This window comes from Notolepis coatsorum (assembly GCF_963971535.1).
Source record: "Notolepis coatsorum genome assembly, chromosome: 20".
NCBI classification, from domain to species: domain Eukaryota; kingdom Metazoa; phylum Chordata; class Actinopteri; order Aulopiformes; family Paralepididae; genus Notolepis; species Notolepis coatsorum.
Genome location: NC_140184.1, coordinates 21,517,096 through 21,542,350, shown reverse-complemented (window position 1 = coordinate 21,542,350; position 25,255 = coordinate 21,517,096). Strand labels below are relative to the sequence as shown.

The 25,255-nt window shown below is 46.7% G+C and overlaps 1 protein-coding gene across 1 annotated transcript in view; it reads left to right on the top strand.

Annotated features, from left to right (window-relative positions):
• LOC311246825 (ATP-binding cassette sub-family C member 12-like) overlaps nt 1-25,255 on the top strand; it is a gene marked incomplete at both ends in the record, with an annotated part of 128,365 nt that overhangs the window by 90,069 nt on the left and 13,041 nt on the right. The window contains 6 exons of the mRNA XM_084337071.1: nt 8,817-9,006; nt 13,007-13,096; nt 13,738-13,927; nt 23,101-23,260; nt 23,928-24,006; nt 24,288-24,401. Coding sequence (XP_084193197.1) covers nt 8,817-9,006; nt 13,007-13,096; nt 13,738-13,927; nt 23,101-23,260; nt 23,928-24,006; nt 24,288-24,401 — 823 coding nt within the window. The remainder of the gene's footprint in view (nt 1-8,816; nt 9,007-13,006; nt 13,097-13,737; nt 13,928-23,100; nt 23,261-23,927; nt 24,007-24,287; nt 24,402-25,255) is intronic.

The window sequence follows — 25,255 nt, the reverse complement described above, 5'->3', positions numbered from 1 at the left end:
AGGAAAAACACAGAACAGAGAGGGCCCCTTTAAGAGCCCCGGTCCAGACTTACAGAATTTACCTAACTTACCTAACCCAGTTGTAGATCACAAAGACACACACAACCCTTCATCACAACAAAAAATGGCACAGTACACTCCTACTACAGAGGAACGCCGTTTTTCATAACGAGAGAAGACAGAAATCCTCGATTATGTATTGGCCACATGCCTTGCTAAGCACACATGATAAGTGACCAAACAACCTTTTCTTTAGGAAAAAATTGTTTCTCAAGCGGAAAGCACAACCCCAGCAATTAAGCTGAGGGTTACATCGTATCCCCACAAACACAGTGACACAATATATTGTAACCAACATGTCTGAGAGGAGGGGGGGAAGCCCCAGGGAACCGGGGGTCACCCCTCCTATCTTTACCCTTGATACGACCAAGGCGAACAGGCACCTCTGTTAATGTTTCAAGTTTCAAGTTTCAAGTTTCTTTAATAGTTGTCATACAGAAGTACATAATACTTTTGTACAAAATGCTTCTTACTGTTGCGCTCCAGAGACTGTGCAAGACAAGATAAGTATGAAATAAAATAACATAGTAAAATTAGAAGTAAAAAAATGAGGTCACAGTGTTCAGTTTAGACATATGTACAATGTTCGATGCAGAATAGACGTAGTTACCATACAATATACAATACTGTGCAGTGTACTAATATACAATACTATATAGTGCAAGGCAGAAATGGAGAAATGGGACGAGGTGCAATTTAGGTACAATTCACAGTAGGTGTACGAGTTGTAGTGCAAATCCTTTATCAATAAATATAAAGTGTAAGTGTGTTTGTGTGATCTAAAGTGTGGAGAGTGGGTGCTGCAGTGTGTTGTTTGTTTGAGTGAGTGTGTGCGTGTGGGTGTGTGTGCTGTGTGCATTTGATGGTTGTTGCATAGTGATTATTGTTCGTTTAGCGATTATTGTTCGTTTAGCAGCCTGATGGCCTGGGGATAGAAGCTTCTTCTGAGTCTTTCTGTGCTCGCCTTAAGACTCCGGTATCGCTTGCCTGACCGCAGCAGTTCAAAGAGGCAGTTGTTCGGGTGGCTCGAGTCCTTAATAATTCTCTTAGCCTTCCCCTTGCACCGCTTGTTGTAAATGTTCTGGAGGGTGGGAAGCCCCCCTCCAATTGTGCGTTCGGCTGAACGTGTCACTCTTTGTAGTCTGCTACGGTCTTGTGCAGTGCTATTCCCAAACCAGGAGGTGATGTTGCCGGTCAGGATGCTCTCTATTGTACATGAGTAGAAGTTCCTAAGGATCTTCTGACTGACTTGGAACTTCCTTAGGCGCCTGAGGAAGTAGAGGCGTTGTCGTGCCTTCTTCACAACACTGTCAATGTGTGTGGTCCATGTCAAGTCCTCGGATATGTGGGCTCCGAGGTACTTGAAACTGTTCACTCTCTCAACCGGTGCCCCGTCGATGCTGAGGGGGCTGTAGTCCTTGACCCCCGACCTCCTGAAGTCCACAATCATCTCTTTTGTTTTGCTGACGTTCAGGGGCTGAGGCAGTTCTCCTGACACCACTGTGACAGGTTCTCTACCTCTTCCAGGTAGGCCCTTTCGTCGTTGGTAGAGATCAGGCCCACCACTACTGTGTCATCAGCAAATTTGATGATGGTGTTGTTGTTCCGCTGTGCTACGCAGTCATGTGTGTACAGGGAGTAGAGGAGGGGGCTCAGAACACAGCCCTGGGGGGCCCCTATGTTGAGCGTGATGGATGAGGAGGTGCAGTTGCCGGCTCTTACCACCTGGGGTCTGCCCGTCAGGAAGTCCAAGACCCACTGGCAGAGGTCATAGTTCAAGCCCAGGTCCCTGAGCTTGGCTATGAGTTTGGAGGGGACTATGGTATTGAATGCTGAGCTGTAGTCGATGAACAGCATTCTCACATAGTTCCCCTGCCTCTTGTCCAGGTGTGATGCTGCTGTGTGCAGCACATGGGCTATGGCGTCCTCCGTGGACCTGTTGGGGCGATATGCAAATTGCAGAGGGTCCAGGTTGATGGGGAGGGAGGAACAGATGTAGCCCTTCACTAGCTTCTCAAAGCACTTCATGGCTATGGAGGTGAGGGCTACAGGGCGGTAGTCGTTGAGGCAAGCGGGTGTAGATTTTTTCGGTACAGGGATGATGGTGGACTTCTTCAGACAGGTGGGGATGACAGCCTGTTCCAAGGACAGGTTGAAGATGTCAGTGAATACCGGGGCCAGTTGGTCGGCACAGACTTTTAGGACGTGGCCGGGGATGCCGTCCGGTCCTGCTGCCTTCCTGATATTCACTTTTTTAAAGATCCGTCTCACCTCATGCTCTGTTACCCTGAACACTGAGTCTCCATCAGCAGACCCCCCCCCCCCCCCATTGCCGTGGTTTGTAGGCTGGTGTTGTTATTCACAGCCTCAAACCTCGCATAGAAGGAATTGAGATCATTTGCTAAGGAGATGTCACTGTTCAGTTTGAGGGGGGTGCCTTTGTAGTCTGTCATTGTTCTGAGGCCCTGCCACATGCCTCTAGAGTCAGCCTGTTCAAACTGAAGTTCAACTTTATCCCTGTAACGCCGTTTTGCCTCTATTACTGCTCTCCTGACGTTGTATCTTGCCATCTTGTGTTCTTCCATGTTGCCTGTCACCAGCCCGGTGTTGTATGCTGATGTGCGCACTTTCAGAGCCTCACGGACGGATTTGTCTACCCAGGGCTTTTGATTTGGGTAGATTTTAATTTTGGTGTGTGAATGTGTGAACATACTGTTCATTGTCATCACAGGCTGAGAAAAAGATTAATTCCTCAATCACATGTCACTAAGCATAGCTTTACAGGTTTAATTAACCCTCTTAGTTGTGAGTTCACCCACGGTACAAGTACAACGTTACATGAACACACATGTTCTCATCACAACCAACCAGTTCATTTTTACACACGTAAAAAACAACACCGATTTACTACAGAGAGAAGCTATACCAGTGACAAGACAATTCACACACAACACGCGTCGTATCCCCAATGTATTGCAGCAACACATGTTTTGGAAACATCGTTATTACAAAACATTTAGAAGGGAAGAAAAGAAGAAGTGTTTAAAGTCCGGAGGACTCCTACCTTCACCCAGAACGCAGGTCGAGAGAACAGCAACACTGGTTAACGGGACACCGAGTTGAACCCAGCATCTCCTGCGCCGGTGACGAGGGTATGTCCGCAACGCCACCCAGCCGCCGTTCTCCATGTTGACGAAGTCCTCGCCGGCACTGGTACCCGCGTGTAGGGTCGACTAACATCCTCTGTCAAAGATGACGTCGTAGTCAGAGTGTTTTAAGGCATGTTATAGTCACAATATCGTTTCAACAGTGTAGCATTAAGCTAACAGCCGTCCGACTGATAGCAACAAGCTAACGTTTACTAGCCTGGTAAACACAGCGAGCTAGCGCCGCAGCTAACAGCTGACTGGCTAACACAGTAGGCCACAACTAGCACGCCAGCTAAGCAGCTATCACCTGAACTGTACACAACGACATAACAAACCAGACTTCAGACAGGCCGCTGTCCAAGTCCCTCCCCATCCTAAGAGGGAAGAGAAAAAGAAATGTCAAACACAGTTTTCAAACGGTGATTTACCAGACATACAGCGGAGCCAGCACAATTCCCATCCGGGCTGCAGCCGACTTTGAGCATGGAACTCCCAATAAAGAAGATCCTATGCCCACATTTCCTCGTTAGGGTGTACTTCCACTTTTATGTGAAAGATGGGGCCTGCACGGGACAGAGAAGCATCCGCTCGTCCAGAGAATCCCGGGTTTTTCCCAGGTCTTGGTCGCGGCCCACTAGATTGACCATCATGGGCGTCAGACCAAGATCCTCCGTCCGCCGCTTAAGAAGCCGAGCAGAGGACCCCAGCCCGGAGTCGGCGTTCGTAAAATTGTCAGCTAACCCCCATAGCATAACAGACAACCGGAGCAAGCAAGCAAAACAATACTCACCCCACCCGGAAGCAAACCGATTTCTCACAACAGTCGGTGCTTCCTACAGTCCAGCTGTATGACCGGAGGGCAACCCCATCCAGCTACAGCAAGGAGGACTGCAGTCGGGGAGTACATCAGCGGCGCGAGCCCCTAATACGAAAAAGCCGATGGAGGTCAAAATGATCATCATCTTCCAGACACTCCAGTGACGAAGACAATATCGCCGTATTTTCTCGAAAATAGTGAGAGAGAAAATAAAGATATGATGTCAACGTATCTTCCCGTTCTTTTGTTTTCCAACTTTCTTCTACTAACAACCTCGTCAAGTGTGGGATCTACCGAAGGCACTTCCTTGTGGTGAAAGTGAAGAAGGAGGCGAGTAGGTGACCACACACCTGCTTATGAAGGTAAGCGGATAGGGGTGTAGCCAGACGAATGTTGGGATGTAAAGGTACATTGTGGAATTTTTTATTCAGTGCTCGTGCACGAAGTGAAGTGCGTGCAGAATGACGCTGAGCGGCAGCCATAATGAAATAGAACCTTCTGTAGTGTGGTAGTGAAAGTTTAACCTTCTGTAGTGTGCTAGTGAAAGGATTAAAGAATCAGAAAGACATCAAATTGAATCCTGATAGATAGTAATGGGTTGTGGCAGTACGAATAATTAGATGATGGCACGTCCGAGGTCAGTCGGCGTCGGTTTTGCTGCGCAGAGATTGTGCGCATTTTTTGATATTGTGTTTATTTTTAATACCTTTTTTATAAAAACTACACGGGCATGGACGTGACTTAGGGACTTTCTCTGGTCTGCATCCCCTTAACAATTGTGTGTATTGAGCTGTACTGTATTGTACCCATTCTGCAATCTGTTAATAAAATGTTCAATCAATCACTTAAACTCCGGACTGAAAGAGGAGTTTAACGACACTTTATGCCAATATTGGCCACTGGAGATAAGACGAGACGAGAACAAAGGGAATGACGGCACGTTCAAACGAAAGCACAGAGGAAGGAGAAGTGGAATCAGACTCTGTTTACCGGCCAGCGATCCTATCGATTCTGTTGGTGAATGTTCATTCGCTGGAGAACAAGATGGATGATCCAATGAGACGTGAGGGACTGTAACATCCTATGTCTCACGAAGACATGGTAGAAGTTATCAACACCAGATCAAAACATCATCCCGTCTGATTTCTTCTCTGTCTTCCGCGCTGACGGAACAGGAGAGTCCGGAAAGTCCAAAGGAGGGGGTCTGCTTCCTTACAAACAATGGCTGGTGTAGCCCCAAGGAGGTGAAGATTCTTTCCCGCTCCCGCATCTGTCCATTCTATGTCGTCCGTTCTATCTTCTCTGCAAATTCACATGCCATAATCATCACAGAAGTATACTGTATATCCCACCTCAAGCAGATACCGCCAAAGCTCTGGCAGACCTACAGGACTCATTGAACCAGCACCAAATCAAGCATCCAGACGTGGCCATGATCGTAGCTGGCGATTTCAATCTAAAAAAAAGTTATGCCAAACTTCTGCCAGCACATTACATGCACCACTAGGGGAGGGAAGACGCTAGATCACTGCTACACCCCTTTCAAGAATTGGCTATAAGGCAGTACCGGCTCCCGCACTAAGTAAATCCGACCATGATGCCATTTCCCTCATGCCCGCGGAAAAGGGGGGGGGTATCATCCGCGGGGGGACACACACACTCTCTCATTGACGGAACACAGCGTGAGAAGAGAGTTTATGGGGGTAAACACTAGGAAAGGTACAGGCCCAGATGGGATAACAGGACGAATACTCAAGTCCTGTGCAAATCAGCTGGCCCCGGTGTTCACCACTATATTCAATCTATCCCTGGCCGAGTCCGTGGTCCCTGCCTGCTTCAAGGTGTCCACTATAATCCCTGTACCAAAAAACTCCTCCCCAGCAGGCCTAAATTAATACAGACTGGTGGCACTCACCTCTGTTGTCATGAAATGCTTTGAGAGGCTGGTCAAGGATTACATCTGTGCCTCCCTCCCTAGTAACATGGACCCATTGCAGTTGCATACAGGACAAACAGGTCCCCTGACGACAAGGTCTCCCAGGTACTGCACAACACCCTTTCTCACCTTGACAGTCAGAAGGGGGGATATGTGAGAGTGCTGTTCATTGACTATAGTTCAGCTTTCAACACCATAGTCCCCACCAGACTGGTTGACAAGCTGATCGATCTGGGTCTGAGCTCCACCCTGAGCGCCTGGATCCTGGACTTTCTGAGTGACAGGCCCCAGGTGGTCAGGGTGGGGGGGTCATACCTCCAACTCAATCACCCTGAGCATCGGGTCCCCCCAGGGCTGTGTTCTCAGCCCCCTGCTTGACAGTCAGAAGGGGGGATATGTGAGAGTGCTGTTCATTGACTATAGTTCAGCTTTCAACACCATAGTCCCCACCAGACTGGTTGACAAGCTGATCGATATGGGTCTGAGCTCCGCCCTGAGCGCCTGGATCCTGGACTTTCTGAGTGACAGGCCCCAGGTGGTCAGGGTGGGGGGGTCATACCTCCAACTCAATCACCCTGAGCATCGGGTCCCCCCAGGGCTGTGTTCTCAGCCCCCTGCTGTATTCACTGTACACACATGACTGTGTGGCTAGGTTCAGCTCCAACTCCATAGTGAAGTTTGCTGACGACACGTGGTGGTGGGGCTGATCTCTAACAACGACGAGAAGGCCTACCGGGAGGAGGTTGATGTACTGGCACGCTGGTGCTGGGATAACAGCCTACTCCTGAACATTGGTAAAACCAAGGAGCTGATTGTGGATTTTAGGAGAATACAGCAGGGGACATACACGCCACTGTGGATAAATGGGGCTATCATGGACAGGGTGAGCAGTTTTAAGTACCTGGGAGTCCACTTCACAGAGGACCTGACATGGACAACACACATAGACTCTGTCGTAAAAAAGGCAAAACAGCGCCTCTATCACCTGAGACAATTAAGAGTATCTGGGAAGATACTCCACTCTTTCTCTTCTGGGGCTGTAGAGATCATTCTGACTGGAAACATCACTGCCTGGTTTGGAAACAGCATGGCCCAGGACAGGAAGGCCCTACAGAGAGTGGTGCGCTCAGCAGAGCGTACTACGGGTACTGCACTACCACCCCTGCAGGACATAATAACAGGAGGTGCAAATCCAGAGCCTGCAGAATAATGAAAGACCCCCACCACCCCAACAACAGCCTGTTCAAGCTGCTATTGTCAGGCAAGCGCCTCCGTATATACGCAGCAAGAACAGAGAGATTTACAGCCCAGACACACCAGCAGCGAGCGAAGGCGGGCGGGCGCCACGCGCATTTTCACAGAAATACACTCAATATCTGCATTATTACCACACATATAGATGTTGTTCAACCAGCTAATGTGTCTGTATCTTACCCAATACAAATAAACCATATTACTATACTTTTTCAGGAGTACAGTCACACTGATCATCATTCTAAAATTAATTCTAACATTCTAATTAATTATATAATAACTGGTTATACATGCAAAATGGACAATAGAACACTGGAACTGGAAATCTTCAAATGGGGACTGACTTCGCAATAGACTAGGCATTTACAGCTGTTCCAATGTAAATGTGCCTTCCTCCGTGCACTTTCGCCCGCTCTGAAGTCGGACTCGGTGTGCCTGGCCACGCGCGCGTACTCGCGCGGAACCCGCGAGTGCCTGCGCGCATGGCTGGTGTGCGTGTGCCGTAAGGCTCAGCTTCTTCCCCCTGGCGATCAGAACATTGAACACTGAACTCTCCACACACAAGTACACATGAGCACACACATACACACACAACACACATTCTGCATTCGCTCACACACAAACGGTCACTTTAAACTAAATGGAAAGGACACTTTAAAGGAACAAGGAAAATAAAGGTCACTTTAAGGAAATAACTGATGTGGTTCTTGTATAGTGTAGTTTAGAAATAGCAAGTATAGCATAATGATATAGAGTAAAAACTGTATATTGTATAGTAGTGTACATAGGACCCAGTGCCTTAATTCGTAGCTAACATTGTATTGCATTATCTCAGGACTTTAGCATGTCTATTTTATCATGCCCATTTTATGTCTATTTTATTACCTGTTTATTATGTCTATTTTATTATTTAGTATTATTGCACAATCAAAGCGGGCATGGCCACCCGCATTTCACTGTATGCCCTCACCCTGGTATGTATGTGACAAATACACCTCTTGAATCTTGAAGTCTACCTGGCACCAAATGTAGCAGGGCTGATCTTGTGATAAGATAGCGAGGAAAGATAAGTTTGACTTGGAATAGAAATGTATTTCAGGCTCACAAACAATGCAGGTGCATAAACATGTGTGCACATTAATTTACAGTACATGATTCAGCAAGGTCAGCGTGTTCTGCATCAATGTGTCCTCTGATGACCCGTCCCTCCCTGTGATTTTCCTAGGGAAATTACTGTTTTGTTCTGTGCTTCCGAGAGTAACAGAGAGTAAGACAAAGGAACACAGTCCCAGAAAAGTAGGCTAGAATGATGATAGTCATCGTTGCACCCTGATGAAGGCATAGGCCAATCATGTTGGTACAATTTACCTTACCTATTTCAAACCCCTCTTTTCCTGATGCTCCAATCACGACTGTCCTGTAATGAGAGACTCCTAACAAAACACAAGACAATCACTCAGATCATCCTCTGGGTATGACCTGCCCGCTGTACCGCTCCAAACCAGGTCGTTCCTGTTCGCCACATAATACAGTGAAGGCTTGAGCAGGTGAGTTTGGTCTGGCCCAGGTCAGGCATTGATTCTAGTCTTTTTGTCTATAGGTTCATGGGATTGAGTGACGCCAACTCCAACCACTTCCTGCTGTTTCACTGTGGGACCCGCTGGCTTTCCTTCTGGCTGGACATGATGTCTGTCGGCATCACTCTGATGGTGGCGCTGTTTGTGGTTCTGAGTTCTAATGATGTCATCAGCACTTCCCTGAAAGGCCTGGCGCTGTCTTACACCATGCAGGTATACTGATAAAAATCATTTTAATAATGTTATGGTTTGTAACCGACCCCAATCGCACAACACAAGACAGGTATGATGGTTTGCCAAGAAACAGATATTTATTGAGAACAGGGAAAAAGGGCACTGTCCCTTTAAGGGAGAAAACACAAAACACTGGAATAACACAAGAGGGGAAGGTAAAGTGCCTTTAAGAGGCGGGCAGGAAAAGGGAACACTAAGGGAAGGTATAAGGGAACGCCTAGGGACAGAGGAACTAGAGATTGGAGAACTAGGGACAAGGAGAACTAGGGACAGAGGACTAGGGACAGAGAGAACTAGGGACAAAAGGGACAGAGGACTAGGGACTAGGAGAACTAGGGACAAGGAACTAGGTGGAACTAGAAAGGGGAGAACTAGGGACAGAGGACTAGGGACAGAGGACTAGGGACTAGGAGAACTAAGGACAGAGAACTAGGTGGAACTAGAAAGGGGAGAACTAGGGACAGAGGGGACAGAGGCCCGCGGAGGCGGGCTGGGGACAGGGAGGACTGGGAGGACTGGTGGGAAACATCTGGGCCACTCTGCAGAACAGAGGGGAGGGTTAATGTACAAAGGGGAAAAAAACAGAGCAGATGCAGAATAGTCCAAATAACAAAGTAACAAAGTAAATACTATCTTCGTGTGAACAAACACACAGTGGGAGATGAAATGTCCAAAATAATATCCACGAGAGAACAAAACAGAGGCATTACGCTGGGTGAGTGACTTAACAGTCAAACTCACCCAGGAGGCACAACGCTGGGTGAGTGACTTAACAATCAAAACTCACCCAGGAGGCAACACGCTGGATGAGTGACTTAACAATCAAAACTCACCCAGGCGTATGCGTAATGGTGCAGGAACAGCAGCGGCGGCGAGGGTGTCGCCACCGGGTAGCTGGCTGTCCGAGCCGAGGAACAGAGTGCTGGAACAGCGGCGGTGGCGAGGGTGTCGTCACCGGGTAGCCGACTGTCGGAGCCGAGGAACAGAGTGCTGGAACAGCGGCGGTGGCGAGGGTGTCGTCACCGGGTAGCCGACTGTCGGAGCCGAGGAACAGAGTGCTGGAACAGCGGCGGTGGCGAGGGTGTCGTCACCGGGTAGCCGACTGTCGGAGCCGAGGAACAGAGTGCTGGAACAGCGGCGGTGGCGAGGGTGTCGTCACCGGGTAGCCGACTGTCGGAGCCGAGGAACAGAGTGCTGGAACAGCGGCGGTGGCGAGGGTGTCGTCACCGGGTAGCCGACTGTCGGAGCCGAGGAACAGAGTGATGCTGGAACAGGCGGCGGTGGCGAGGGTGTCGTCACCGGGAAGCCGGCTGTCCGAGCCGAGGACAGAGTGGTGCTGGAACAGGCGGCGGTGGCGAGGGTGTCGCCACCGGGTAGCTGGCTGTCCGAGCCGAGGAACAGAGTGCTGGAACAGCGGCGGTGGCGAGGGTGTCGTCACCGGGTAGCCGACTGTCGGAGCCGAGGAACAGAGTGCTGGAACAGCGGCGGTGGCGAGGGTGTCGTCACCGGGTAGCCGACTGTCGGAGCCGAGGAACAGAGTGCTGGAACAGCGGCGGTGGCGAGGGTGTCGTCACCGGGTAGCCGACTGTCGGAGCCGAGGAACAGAGTGCTGGAACAGCGGCGGTGGCGAGGGTGTCGTCACCGGGTAGCCGACTGTCGGAGCCGAGGAACAGAGTGCTGGAACAGCGGCGGTGGCGAGGGTGTCGTCACCGGGTAGCCGACTGTCGGAGCCGAGGAACAGAGTGATGCTGGAACAGGCGGCGGTGGCGAGGGTGTCGTCACCGGGAAGCCGGCTGTCCGAGCCGAGGACAGAGTGGTGCTGGAACAGGCGGCGGTGGCGAGGGTGTCGCCACCGGGAAGCCGGCTGTCCGAGCCGAGGACAGAGTGGTGCTGGAACAGGCGGCGGTGGCGAGGGTGTCGCCACCGGGAAGCCGGCTGTCCGAGCCGAGGACAGAGTGGTGCGCCACAGCTTGGAGTGCGCGCCGGAACCGAGAGACGCATCTGGTGCGTCTGCGTGGAGGAGTGTGCCAAGCACGAAGGTCTGGAAGATGCGCGTCGGCGCGCTGAGGTCTGGAGAGCGTGCCAAGCTCGAAGGTCTGGAAGATGCGCGTCTGCGCTGGTCTGGAGAGCGTGCCAAGCTCGAAGGTCTGGTAGATGCGCGTCTGCGCGCTGAGGTCTGGAGAGCATGCCAAGCTCGAGGGTCTGGAAGATGCGCGTCTGCGCTGGTCTGGAGAGCGTGCCAAGCTCGAAGGTCTGGTAGATGCGCGTCTGCGCGCTGAGGTCTGGAGAGCGTGCCAAGCTCGAGGGTCCTTGGAAGATGCGCGTTGCGCGCTGAGGACTGGAGAGCGTTTGCGCTGGTCTGGATGTGCGTCAGGACGAACAGCTGCGCGGGGGTCTGCAGTGGAACGCTGGGGTGCCTCCCGTGGAAGTACAGGGAGCGCTGACCAGTCTCCCCCACAGGCAACGGCGACAGCTGGCGAAGGCTGGAGCAAACATCTCGACGCCGGAGAATGGAACAGCATAGGCAGACAGAGGATCTCCCGAAAGAGTCTAGATGTTTAGAGAATATGACTCGGCAAGTATACAACACGACCCCACGCCGAAACGAGGGGAAGCGCCCTGGTATTTAAAGCCCACAGGGGGACTAATTAGCCTGCCACCACAGGTGCGAGAGATAATAGATAATCGAACAGGTGTGGCCACTGAAGGTAAAGAACGAGAGGGTGGGGGCTAGAGAGAGTGAGTGAGAAGGGAAAATAAACAGTATAGGCTTAAAGAAACAGAGAAAAGGTGGTGAGCAGCGGGCAAAACCTCACAAATAATCAAGTATTAAAAATATAAACTACATTTACATTACATTACATTTTCAGAATGTTTCAAAAGTTCTTCTGCTAATTTGTTCTCTAGTCTTTTCTTCATGCCTGATACATCCTTGTTTCTTTTGCTGTTTAGTTTCACCTAATATGAGAAAACATAATGAGATAAGACATTTTCCCCCCAGTATAATATTTATTTCTGCCATCAACTGCTGCAAACCTGAACTTACGATATGGCAGACTTGGATGCTGTGCTTCTTGCCATCTGTCACCTCATTCAGTGTACAATAAGACATTGTTTTTCGTTAAAGATTATATTTAACACATTTCGATTACATTTGATAGTGCAATAGAGGGATAATGACATGAGATTGATGGATTGATGAGATAATGACTGCTCTGAATGCTGCCTGCAAGTACACATCATGCTGTACCAAGGGGCACCCTCCAATAATAATAATAATAATGCATTTGATTTATAAGGCGCCTTTCAGGACACTAAAAAAAAAAGTCCACAAATCGGTGAATGAAAAAATTATAGGATCAAATGAAAACTACTTACTAAAAATGTTTAAAAGTACTAAAAACCAACAAAAAATACCAAACACTAACAAACATTCAGCACAGACAATGGGGATGTTGAAAAAAAAAAAAAAAAAAAAAAGTAAAAAAAAGAAAATGTAAAAAAAGCCCCGGAAGCCCAGGGCTAACGACGCCACTGGTCTGTGCACGACAGCAACATTTTTAGGAACAGCAGTCTATACGGAATGATGCAAGACATGGATGACATAAACGTTTGTGCTTTATATATGTGATTTATATAAATATGTTTCAATACAACAGAGAGCTTGAGAAAAACTTTAACCCAGTGTATCTTTCTCTATGTATATATATAGAGAGAGATACATATATATAGAATATATATATTCATCCCACTGTACATGGTGGTTAACTGTGTGTGTGTGTGTGTGTGTGTGTGTGTGTGTGTGTGTGTGTGTGTGTGTGTGTGTGTGTGTGTGTGTGTGTGTGTGTGTGTGTGTGTGTGTGTGTGTGTGTGTGTGTGTGTGTGTGTGTGTGTGTGTGTGTGTGTGTGTGTGTGTGTGTGTGTGTGTGTGTGTGTGTGTGTGTGTGTGTGTGTGTGTGTGTGTGTGTGTTGTGTCCAGTTGACAAACATGTTGCAGAACGTGGTCAGACTGTCAACAGAGCTGGAAGCCAGGTTTAGCTCAGTTGAGAGACTTCAGGAGTACATCACAGTAAGATACTCAGGTTCTCGTCTTTCATTCAGAGTGGTGATAACTGCCTCCTTTCAGTTCTCCTCATCTGAGGTGCAATCATCCTTTAAGTGCCTTTCCAGTATCTCCAAAGCATTGTTATTATTTGACCATACTCTGATTTAAAAGATATGGCTGGTGTCATTTCATTTCTTTCTTATTGTCAACATAGTCTATGAAAATACCAAAACCAACAAGGCATTTCTTCTACTCAAAAGTATGATCTGTCCAGCCAACACCATATAGCATATATATAGAATATACATTTATGGATATAGCTCATATCCAGAAGTTATAGAAGTCTGTTGTAAAAACGCTGCAAAAAAGTCACAGAGCCATACTGTTTGTTTTGGTCAGTATAATTCATCATTCCGATGAACATAGACATCATAGTCTTTTTTAGACAATAATGGAGTTCTATGACTTCAGGATATGAGCTATAATCTGACGTTGGCTGGACAGACTATTATGTGCTGTAGAAGTAGACGAAACATATTTTTTTCTTTTTGTCTGCTATGTTGAAGATAAGAAGACGAACATTTCACCGGCCTTATCCTTCAATTATCCTTTAAACCAGTCCATGTTGCAGCTAAACTAATGGGTACATCATTGTGTCTATCCAGCTCTGTGTGTCAGAGGCCCCTCGGAAGGTGAAAGGTGTCCAAATCCCAGAGGGCTGGCCCCATCAAGGAGCCATCACCTTTACAGATTACCACATGAGGTACAGAGAGAACACTCCCATTGTACTGAATGGCCTGCAGTTCAACATCAAAGCCAGGGAGAAGCTGGGCATTGTGGGACGGACAGGCTCCGGTAAGGAAAAGTTTCAAACGTTTCAAATGTTTTCAAAGTTACAATTGAGAAAGAATTGTCACACAGCTGATCACAATGTGCTTAATAACTGAACTCAAAATCAACTAGGATGCCCGTCTGGGTAATACTAGGTAGTAGCCCATCACTGAGCTCAAACAAACTGCAGTACAACCACAACTAACGTACGGTTATGTATATAACCATAGTTATATGAGCATAGTGGTGCTCTGCGTCTATTGCAATACTCTTCATATCCAGTATCATCATCATCTGTCTGGCCACACCCCCATCCGCTACCTACATAAGCAGGGGTGTGGCCATACCATCAGCTCCTTCCCAAATCTTTCACCACAAGGCAAGATCACGGGGTCCTCAGTGAGTCAGACGCAGAGCGTCACTATGCTCATATAACTATGGTTATATACATAACCGTACGTTATATATCGCATAGCTCTGCTGTGCGTCTATTGCAACACAGGAGCTAAGCAGAGCGGAGCTCGACAAATGTACGCGCTGAGCAGTGGTGCGTTATTGAAATCATCTGGGGTGACACGCACCACGTGCACGCGCGCTCCCGGCGCGTGCGCGCGCTCCCGCGAATGCGCATTTAATGTCCCCTCGCTTGGGCACAGACTAAAGACAGTGCCTAATTGCCTCTACGAATGGAATGTAACACGTCTTCACAACAAGGTTAGGTGTGAATGTGTCTGAGAACGTATTTAACACACCTGACGACCGGAGCTATTGATATGCAAATAGCGAGTGAGGTCCCACACCGTGCTACCCCGTGACATGAACAACGCATGCCTGGCGCTGAGGCCCCCCACAACCATCAGAACCGGGGAGGACCCGAGCCCCCCGAACCCCCCTAGCGGAGGACTGGAGGGAGTCGGATCCGACTGCGCAAAGAGGAGACTTCAGCAACTCAACGCACAGGGTGAGCAGACCGTGGGGCGTACCTACGACTACAGAAAACGCACAACCCGCATGCCACTAGGGAACGAACGGAAAGGAACAAACCACCGTTACCACCCCTAATATCACGGGGTCAAGAGCAAAGCCCAACCCTGTGGCAAGGCCGTAGCAGCGGAGCGCGAAGGAGGACCCAGATCCAGAAGGGACTGGACCCCCCCGGAAAAAGGGGGCCTGGAGAGGCCAATGACGCCACAGCATCGAGACCTCACCAGGCGGTCACTAGTGACACCGCCCCCCACATCGCCAGCGTATTCGGACAGGGCCCATCCAAGAGCGGGCCCTTCCCCCCTATAGCACGCCGCCTAGCTCACTGAACCTGGTATACTCAAGCAGTCACCCATCCAAGTACAAACCAGGCCTGAACCTATACAGCTTCCGAAATCGGGTGTGTTCAGGTTGGCATGGCTGTAAGCTCGAAGCACTCAAGAGACTACACCCACAGCGGAAGCAGGCAGCGCACCGGGGAGATGACCCCCAAAAGAGGTCGATCCCTCAATCCAGGCAACAGGCACTCGACCTGAGCCTGGAGCACTGCGGACTAGACAGGCGCCAAAGGGGTCTGCTGAAACAGCACCCCGGCGGAGGGGGCGTATGCTGGCATTGTTGTGCACCATGTCACAGCCTCCACAAACCCCCCCCCCCGACTCTCTAGAGGGGCAGAGGCAGAGAAGGCTGACACGATTGGCAGACGTCATGAAACGTGCGGGGGTACACTCACCGGCCTCCCCCGAGAGTTGACTCTGCTACCAACACACCAGGGAACCAACCACCCCCTTGGTTCTAACATGAGGTGGTTGTTCCTATAACCCCTCAAGAAAAAACTCCAAAACACAACTGCGGGTATACACTGGCTATACCGCAGTACAAGTGTTTCAGTTTTCAAAAAGGGGTTATCCCAGGCCTACGGGTCGACGAAACAATTTCGGACCGGGCCCGGCGGACCGGGACGGACACAGGGATGCCAGAGGAGTTCTATAAGAATCACCTCAACAGCCCCCTCCCAGCCATGCTTAAGCAGGAGAAGAGAGGGGCGAAAAGAATGGAGAAGGACCAGGCCCCCTTAGCTCAGCGCAAGGTACAACACAACATGGACCAAGCAACAGTGAAGGGTAATACGTAGTAACACAACCACAAACATCTCCATAACGTCAAACCCTGCAACACCCGGGCCGACCCGGCATTCCCCCCCCCGAAAAAAGCACAAGTCCCTCAGGGTACCAGAACAGCAGATCTGCGTCCCCGGCGGACAACGGGTTAACTGACCTGGACCGGCGCGACCAGAATCAGTCCCGTGCCCTAATCACGCCGCCATCCCCAACCCTAGGAGGGGGGTAGGTACGCGTGTCGATCCAAAACATTATAGAGGGCGCCACCCAGACGGTCCCTTTCGTACCACGCTCGGTGGCCCACCCCAAGGGCGTGAGACCCCTCTACCTATGCTTTGATCTATTCCGTTAACATCCCCCAGATATGAGCAATAGATTGAAAAGACATATTGCAACATTGAGCTATGTAACAATTGGACTAGGACTCTCCGAGGAGGAGGCTCTGAAAACTCTGAGGAGGCTCTGAACTCACCGAGGAGGCTCTGAACTCCTTGAGGAGAAGACTGGCTCTGACCCAATACACACACTACCAGTAGGGAGCAGAGCAGAAGAACAAAACGTCTCTACTGCGTTGCATCACCCACCAAGCTCAATACACATACAACAGAGCAGAACTTCTTTTTAAGTTCTACTCACCTTGACAATCTGAGGAGGAGGCTCTGAAACTCTGAGGAGGCTCCCTCACTGCGAGGGAGGGTCTGAACTCACAGGAGGCTCTGAAACTCCCTGAGGAGGAGGCTCTGAACTCCCTGAGGAGGAGGCTCTGAAACTCCCTGTAACAGAGGTCCACAACATGGAGCCTGAATAACCCACGGAACTCTTATCAATAGAAACGCGCCCAGTGACGTACTCTATGGCGGGGGAATTTCCGCGGTCCACCGCCCAATATGGCGTGGGACCAGGAAACCCCCCCCCCCCCTACCCTGTGACGCGCTGATCCAGCAACGTGACAGGAAGCCCGAAGGACAGGGGGTTTTAACCCCTGACCAATCAGAAAAAGGGGAGGAAGGTTTTACCAGTTCACCCCTGTATGACCCCTCACCCCTGATACGATGTAATGACAAAGCAGAGCCATGACACCAGTCATAGCATGCTACATGAAGCGTTAACAGCTTCACATAGACTCATGTGCGAACCTGCCATCTGAATTTTTCAAACGAAGAAAAACACAGACCCAGAGAGGGCCCCTTTAAGAGCCCCGGTACCAGAGCTTACACATGTGACTTCTGTAGGCCAACACCTAACCCAGTTGTGGATCTTAACGACACACACAACCCTCCATCACAACAAAAAAGGCAAAAGTACATTCTCACTACCGTAAGAGGAACGCCGTTTTTCATAATGAGAGAAGACACAAGTCCTCGATTAAGTACTGGCCACATGATAGCGACCAAACAATCTTTTCCCTATGAAAAAATTGTTTCTCCAAGCAGGAGCACAACCCCAGCAGAAGCTGAGGGATTACACCGTATCCCCACAAACATAGTGAAACAATATATTGTAAACAAAACATGTTTGAGAGGAGGGGGAGGCCCCAGGGAAACCGGGGGAATCACCCCTCACCACCTTACCCCTGATATGACTAGGTTGAACAGGTTAAAATGTGAACACGCCACCTCTTTATTGTCATCACAGGCTGAGAGAAGGACTCACCCCTCTATCATATGTCACTAAGCATAGCTTTGCAGGGTTATTAACCCAGCTAGTTGTGAGCTCAACTACGTTATCTAACGTTACATGAACACACCATTTCTCATCACAACCAAACCAGTTCATTTTTACTCACGTAAAAAACAACGCCGATTTTCTAGGTAGAGAGAAACTATACCAGCGACAAGACAATTCACACACAACACATGTCGTATTCCCAATGTAGTGAAGCAACATACGTTTTGGAAAAAAACATCGTTATTAAAAAACATTTAGAAGGGAAGGAAGGAAGAGGCGTTAAGTGTCCAGAGGACCCTTACCTACACCGTGAACGCAGGCTGAGAGGACTGCAACACTGGTCTCCCGTTGACGAAAGTCCTCGCTGGCGGGGCAAAGAAGCTAAGACGCCCCCCTCCAACAGCCGATCACGGTGTAGGGCCGACTACATCCTCTGTCAAAGAGTGTTATGGCCTGCTATTCTCACGGCTAATGTTCAACGGTGTAGCATAAGCTAACAGCCAACTCAGGCCGACTGGTAGCAACAAGCTAATGTTCCTAGCCTAGAGAACGCAACGAGCTAGCACCGCAGCTAACAGCTAACTGGCTAACAGTAGCTCATCCAGCTAGAACGTAAGCTAAGCAGCTATCACCGAACTGCACACGAGAGAACACAATAAAGCCAACACTTCAGACAGCCGCCGTCTGACTCCCTCCTCATCCTAAGAGAGAAGAGAAAAAGAAGTCAACACAGTTTTCAGAACGGTGATTAACAGATATACAGCGGTATCGGCACAATTCCCTCATGGGCTGCAGCGGATTTGGGGCGTGGAGCTTCCGATAACGAAACACCAAACCCACTTTCCTCGTGTTAGGGTAACTTTCAACTTGAAAGATGGGGCCATTCACGTGACAGAGAGAAATTCGCTCGTCCAAAGATCTGGGGTTTTAACCACAGATCTTGGTCACGGCCCACTAGTTTGACTACCGTGGGCTTCAAACCAGGACCCTCTCTCTGCCGTCTAAGAGGCAGAAAAAAGGATACTAGTCTGGGGCCGGCTTTCGTAAATTGTGCAGCTAACCCCCCATAGCAACACAACTGGCGCTCGCGTAGCAAAATCATCACTCACCCAGAGAGGTAGCTCGCTTCTCACAACAGCCGTCGCCCCTCCTGCACAGTCCAGCTGCAGAACCGAAGGTAATACCTGTCCAGCTGCAGCTTGGAGGACTGCAGGTGGGGATTAGACCAGCAACGCGAGCCCCTTATACGAAAAAGCCGGTGGAGGTCAGAATGATCATCATCTTCCAGACACCCCAATGGCGAAGACATTATCGCTGTATTTTCTCGAAAATAGTGAGAGAGAAAACAAAGATAAAATGTCAACGTAGCTCCTTCATCTTCTACTTTCTTAAAAAATCCATCATCTTCAAAGTGTGGTACTTTGCAGACACTTGACGTGGTGAAAATTGAAGAAGGAGCTGATGGTATAGCCACACCCCTGCTTATGTAGGTAGCGGATGGGGGTGTGGCCAGACAGATGATGGTATATAAAGGTACATGTGAGAATTTATTTCAGTTCAATACTGGATATGAAGAGTATTGCAATAGACGGAGAGCAGAGCTATGCGATATATAACCACAGCCTGTGTATTGACCCTTTTCAGTTGAACAGCATAGCCTACATGGGTTGAAATGCATTATGTTGCATATTATGCATATATGTTTTACACGAGCAACAACCAAAATCAAGGAACTGTGTTTAGATTACACCAGCAGAGGCCGACAGCAAACATCTGTATACTACAGTATCTCTCTAGTGAGTTCAAAAGGTGTGATATTTATCCTCAGTATTGATTTTAATGGTGAACATTTATTTAAATTAATTAGGGCTGTCAAATTGAACGTGATAAAACACTGTACACCTGTACAAGCAAAACTGTACATTGGAGTATTGACAAAACCGTACTTGGTCATTTACTGTACATTGGAGGGGGTTGGGTTAGGACATTTACAGGGGCCAGTTTCGAATTGCAGTCCCCCGTAGGTGTTCTTTGAGAGTGGTTTTGAAAGTTGGTAGTGATTCACATTCCTTTACAGCTTTGGGTAGGGCGTTCCACATTGATGTGGCATAATTGCGAAACGTGTTTAGTCCCTTGTTTGAGCCGAATCTGGGTTTAACATGATTTGTGGAGCTCCCTCTGGTGTTGTGATCGTGGTATTCACTGACCTTTGGGAAGTATTTTGACATGTACATGGGTACCTTGGTCGTGTAGCACAGGGGTTCTCAACCTTTCTGCTGCCAAGGCACCCCTGTGTTCAATAAAATATTCCAGGGCACCCCTACATACGATAAAGACTTTTCCGGTCCTGTCTTTTTTGCTACAATGATGACAAAAGTGCTTGCTTTAAAAATAATGTTTATTTAAGAAACCGGGAAACACATTTGTGTGTATATGCAGGCTATATAATGCATTATTAACAGGTGTTTCAGGTCTAAATGGCTTAGTACTGTTGACATTACACTGCTTGTAGTAGTAAATCAAATAGCATATTTCTTTAAATAAAATTACAGAAAATTATCACTAAAGTGCTATCTGTTGCAGCTGCACACTTTTCCATAAAAAATAGCATATTTGGATAAGTGTGACCATTTCTCAAAAACTGAAAATCATGTATTTTTTTTTAAATACAGAAAAGGATCACTAAAGTGCTATCTGTTGCAGCTGCACTGTTCTCCATAAAAATTGCATATTTGGATAAGTTTGACCATTTCTTAAAAACAGAAAATCATGTATTTTTTTTTAAATACAGAAAAGGTTAAGTTACCATTTCTCAAAAAATATAAATAAATACAGAAAATAAGCACTCGTTCACTCAGTGGACATTTCTAGCTCAATGCGAGGTCTGCTGCTGCTGGCTAATAATACGGGAAATACGTGGGGAGATCTTTGACAAGGCAACACGCATGTCATCCTCAAGGCTCAACTTGGCCCTATATTTTGTTTTCAGAGCTGTCATGGATGAAAAGCCAGCTTCACACAGATATGTGGTGCTGAATGGTATCAACACCTTAACTGCTGCATCATGAGATACTTGGTACTCAGCACCACACTCTGAAACTAGCTCTCCAGGTGGTATCAGATGAGATTTCAATGAGTTATTCCAAGAGTTTGGATGGAGATGTGTCAGGAAGCTTTGTCTCAATGTTGTCTGTAAAGGTTTTTTTTATCCAGAGTAACTTGGTGATCCTTTTCTGTGTTTTATTAAATAATGATTTTCAGATTTTGAGAAATGGTCAAACTTATCCAAATATGGTATTTTCATGAAAAACAGTGCAGCTGCAACAGATAGCACTTTAGTGATAATTTTCTGTAATCCAAAAAGAATTAATTTTTTTATTATTATAATTTTTTAATCTCAAGGCACCCCTGGCAGCTCTCTGCGGCACCCTGTTGAGAACCGCTGGTGTAGTGTATCTTGTAGACCAGGCCCATTGCAAGTTTCTGTACTCTGTCGTCTACTCTAAGCCATCCTAGGTTGTCAAAGTGGGCAGGGGTGAGGTGGGTTCTAGGAGTAAGGTCAAGCAGTAGTCTGACCAGTTTGTTTTGAGATGTTTGTAATTTAGTTTTTAGCGCCTTTGAGGTGCTTTGGTACCATGACGTGCAAGCATAGTTGTAGTACCCTTGAATGAGTGCTCCTGCCAGAGTCTTCAGGGTATTCTTGTTTACCAGAGAGGAGATCCGGTACAAGAATCAAGTTCGTTGGTTGACTTTTTTTTATTACATTGGATGCCATTTTGTCACAGGAAAGATTAGCCTCTAGGATGGAGCCCAGGTAGGTAATTTCATCTTTCCTTGTGACAATATTGTCACCCACTGTAACTGAGAAGCCGTCGGTCTTGCTGAGTTTGTTATTTGAACCGAAGAGAATGGACTCTGTTTTGCCCATGTGTAATGATAGTTTGTTATCAGCAAGCCATATGTATAGTACCAAATCAGTGGTGTATCTAGGGTGTACTTTAGAAAACACACTCTCAGGGGAAAGCATGGCGAAAAAAGTAATAGCCAAGGTCAACAACAGAATAAACTTCCTAGCTAGAAACTCAAAATACCTAGACAAAAAAGCTCTTAGAGCACTTGCAGGGGCACTGGTTCAGTGTAATTTTGACTATGCTTGCTTGTCCTGGTATGACAGTGCCCCCAGCAACTTGAGAACTAGACTTCAAACTGCCCAGAACAAGCTAGTTAGGATAGTCCTGCAGCTCCCCACTCGTACTCACCTAGACCAGCCCCAGTTCAACAGCCTGGGGTGGCTCAGGGTGGAAAAGAGTATCAATAATAAAGCTATGCCTAGTATATAGCATTTATAAAGGGGAGGTGCCAAGCTACCTTCAAAATTACTTTCAGTATGTAAAAAAACAACCATAGCCATGAACCCAGAGGTAGAGACACAAACATAGTTCCATTTAGATTTAAACTCATTTCCTACGGCCAGCAGACCTTCCTTTACTCAGCTGCAGTACTGTGGAACAGCCTGCCCAGCAGCATTAACCAGGCCCCCGGGTTAACTGGCTTCAAAAAGCATGTCGGCATAGGAAAGAGAGGGCAGCATATTTATTTATTATTCTTTTATCTTCAACTGTATATGCATATTGTATCTTAATGTTTTATGATGCTGTTTTATGTTGATGTTTTTATGATGTTGTTTTATGTTGATGTATGTCCTGTTTTTTAATACCAGGGACCATGATGGAAATAAGTGCTTGCATTTTATCATGTTTTTATCCCTTGGATGATGTCGCTAATCCACAATAAAATCAATCAATCAATGCCTTTTTATTTTACACATGCTTTGTCTGTGATGTTAAAGAGTGACAAAGGTTAACGGTCTGTTAATGCTTCAGAGTGGGGTAACCATGGTGACATTTTGTTGACTCATGCGTTCCAAAATGTAATTACTTTGTTCCCGCTCTTTCCTTTGTGTAAAAGAGAATTTCGCTCTGCTGGGGTGTTGACTCTCACTACACTTTCACTTCTCACTCTCACTTCACCTCTTAACACGCTTCCACTTTTCTTGCTTATTCCTCCTTTAAGCACTAGGCCTAGTTTCTGTAATAAGCTATCATATTGAACTTTATAAATCGTCTCCTGATCATTCTACTTTTGGACAGCAATTAAATATTCTTATTTTAATATCAATTAATAAGTCAGGAAAAACAAATATTCATCATTACAACTATATTATAGTAAAAGGTTGGCAAGAGATACAACTTGGACTCCATTCAGTTGGATTTGTGACACTGTTTTGATTACACATAATTGAAGTGGATGTTTTTGTGACCCTTTATTTTTCCCATGTTAATTCCGATACTGGGAAACCAATACTGGTGTAATTCATAACAGTAAACTATACGGTAAATCTAATGTCCATTCTGTCCTGTGTAGGGAAGTCCTCTCTAGGTGTGGCTCTCTTCAGACTGGTGGAGCCTGCTGCAGGCACCATCTATATAGACGGCGTAGACATCAGTAAGATCGGCCTGGAGGATCTACGCAGCAAGCTGTCTGTCATTCCCCAGGACCCCGTCCTCTTCATCGGCACTGTCAGGTACGGACAGGCACGTTTCTTGCCATATGCGGACTATGCGGTTGCATATGGCCCCCGAAGCCACAAGGGGGCCCCTAAAATGCCTCCAAAAAATTAAGTAAACAATAAACTGTCACTCAATACACTGTATACTGTATATATATCCTGTAGGGATGTAACAAATCCTCACCTCGCCGCAAGTGGGCGTTTCTTTATAAAAAAAGAATTAAATACATAAGTAGCTTACTGACAAAAATGTAGTTGCATTTTCAAACTTTATTTAACTTTAACTTTATCTTAAATAGTTCCATTTAAATTTCAATATTATAAGTCAGACATTTAAGGGAAATGCAGTATCTGTCTCATTTATGTGCATTTTGGAGATGTTATAATGCAGATTCCGTAAATCCTGTATGTTTTCAGATGTACCTTACCTTTTATTCACAATACACCTTCTCACAGTCCCCACATTCATTACTGATAATACCCTATACTCTGGTGATATACTCAGTACTTACTGGCATATTCTATGGTGATTGTCAAAACATTCTACCCTACATTTACAGTACAATATTTTACAGTAATCCCGAGTTTACATTACAGTAGCCTATATGACATTAATTCCTATTATTGAGTTTACAGTACACTACATATGGCACTATTAGTTTAATTTGTCCCTCAATGTCAGGTACAACCTGGACCCTTTCAACAACTACACTGATGAGGAGATCTGGTCTGCTCTAGAGAAGACCTACATCAAGGATTCAGTATGTTCTTCTTTCTTTTGTTCTTATAACCATATATATAGAACTATTTCACACATGTGCATGTTGTATTATTATTATGATGGTGATGATGAAAATGACGAGGATGATGATAATGACAGTGATACAACTACTGTGATAATAATTATGCTGATGATGATGATGACGACGACGACATTGGTAATGACTACTGTAACGATGAGGAGGAGGAGGATGCTGATGATGGTAATAATGACGATGACTACAGTGATGAAGATGGTTGTGATGATGACGATGTTCGACAGATCACCAACCTTCCTGGCAAGCTGCAGTCAGAGGTGGTTGAGAACGGAGAGAACTTCTCTGTAGGAGAGAAACAGCTCATATGTATGGCCAGAGCATTGCTCAGGAATTCCAAGGTTAGCGTCTCTCACTCACTCACTCACTCACTCACTCACTCACTCACTCACTCACTCACTCACTCACTCACTCACTCACTCACTCACTCACTCACTCACTCACTCACTCACTCACTCACTCACTCACTCACTCACTCACTCACTCACTCACTCACTCACTCACTCACTCGCTCACTCAGTCTTTCAACCTCTCTGTCTTTGCCTCTGTGTGTATATTGATGGTTGTAAGTATTTGCATTTGTGGCTGTGTGTGTTTCTACCTAACTCCATAGTTCACAGCCTTTTAAAGTGCTAATCCTTCAGATTATTATATTCCAAAATAACGTATCTTTCTTCCTGCAATACTTTTTAACTTATCTTTTTTCCTATAATACTTTTTAACTTATCTTTCATCCTGTAATACTTTTTAACTTATCTTTCTTCCTGTAATACTTTTTAACTTGTCTTTCTTCCTGTAATACTTTTTTAACTTATCTTTCTTCCTGTAATACTTTTTAACTTGTCTTTCTTCCTCTAATACTTTTTTAATTTATCTTTCTTCCTGTAATACTTTTTAACTTATCTTTTTAACTTATCTTTCTTCCTGTAATACTTTTTAACTTATACTTATTATTACTTATACATGTAATACTTTTAAACCTATTTTTCTTCATATAATACTTTTTAACAAAATTTTCTTTCTGTAATACTTTTTAACTTATCTTTCTTCATGCAATACTTTTTAACTTATCTTTCTTCCTGTAATACTTTTAAATTTATCTTTATTCCTGTAATACCTTTTGAGTGCCTGGGATCCCGTCTTGTTGTCTTTTCTGAAGACCCAAGAGCACCTGATCATTTGTTTGTGAAAACAT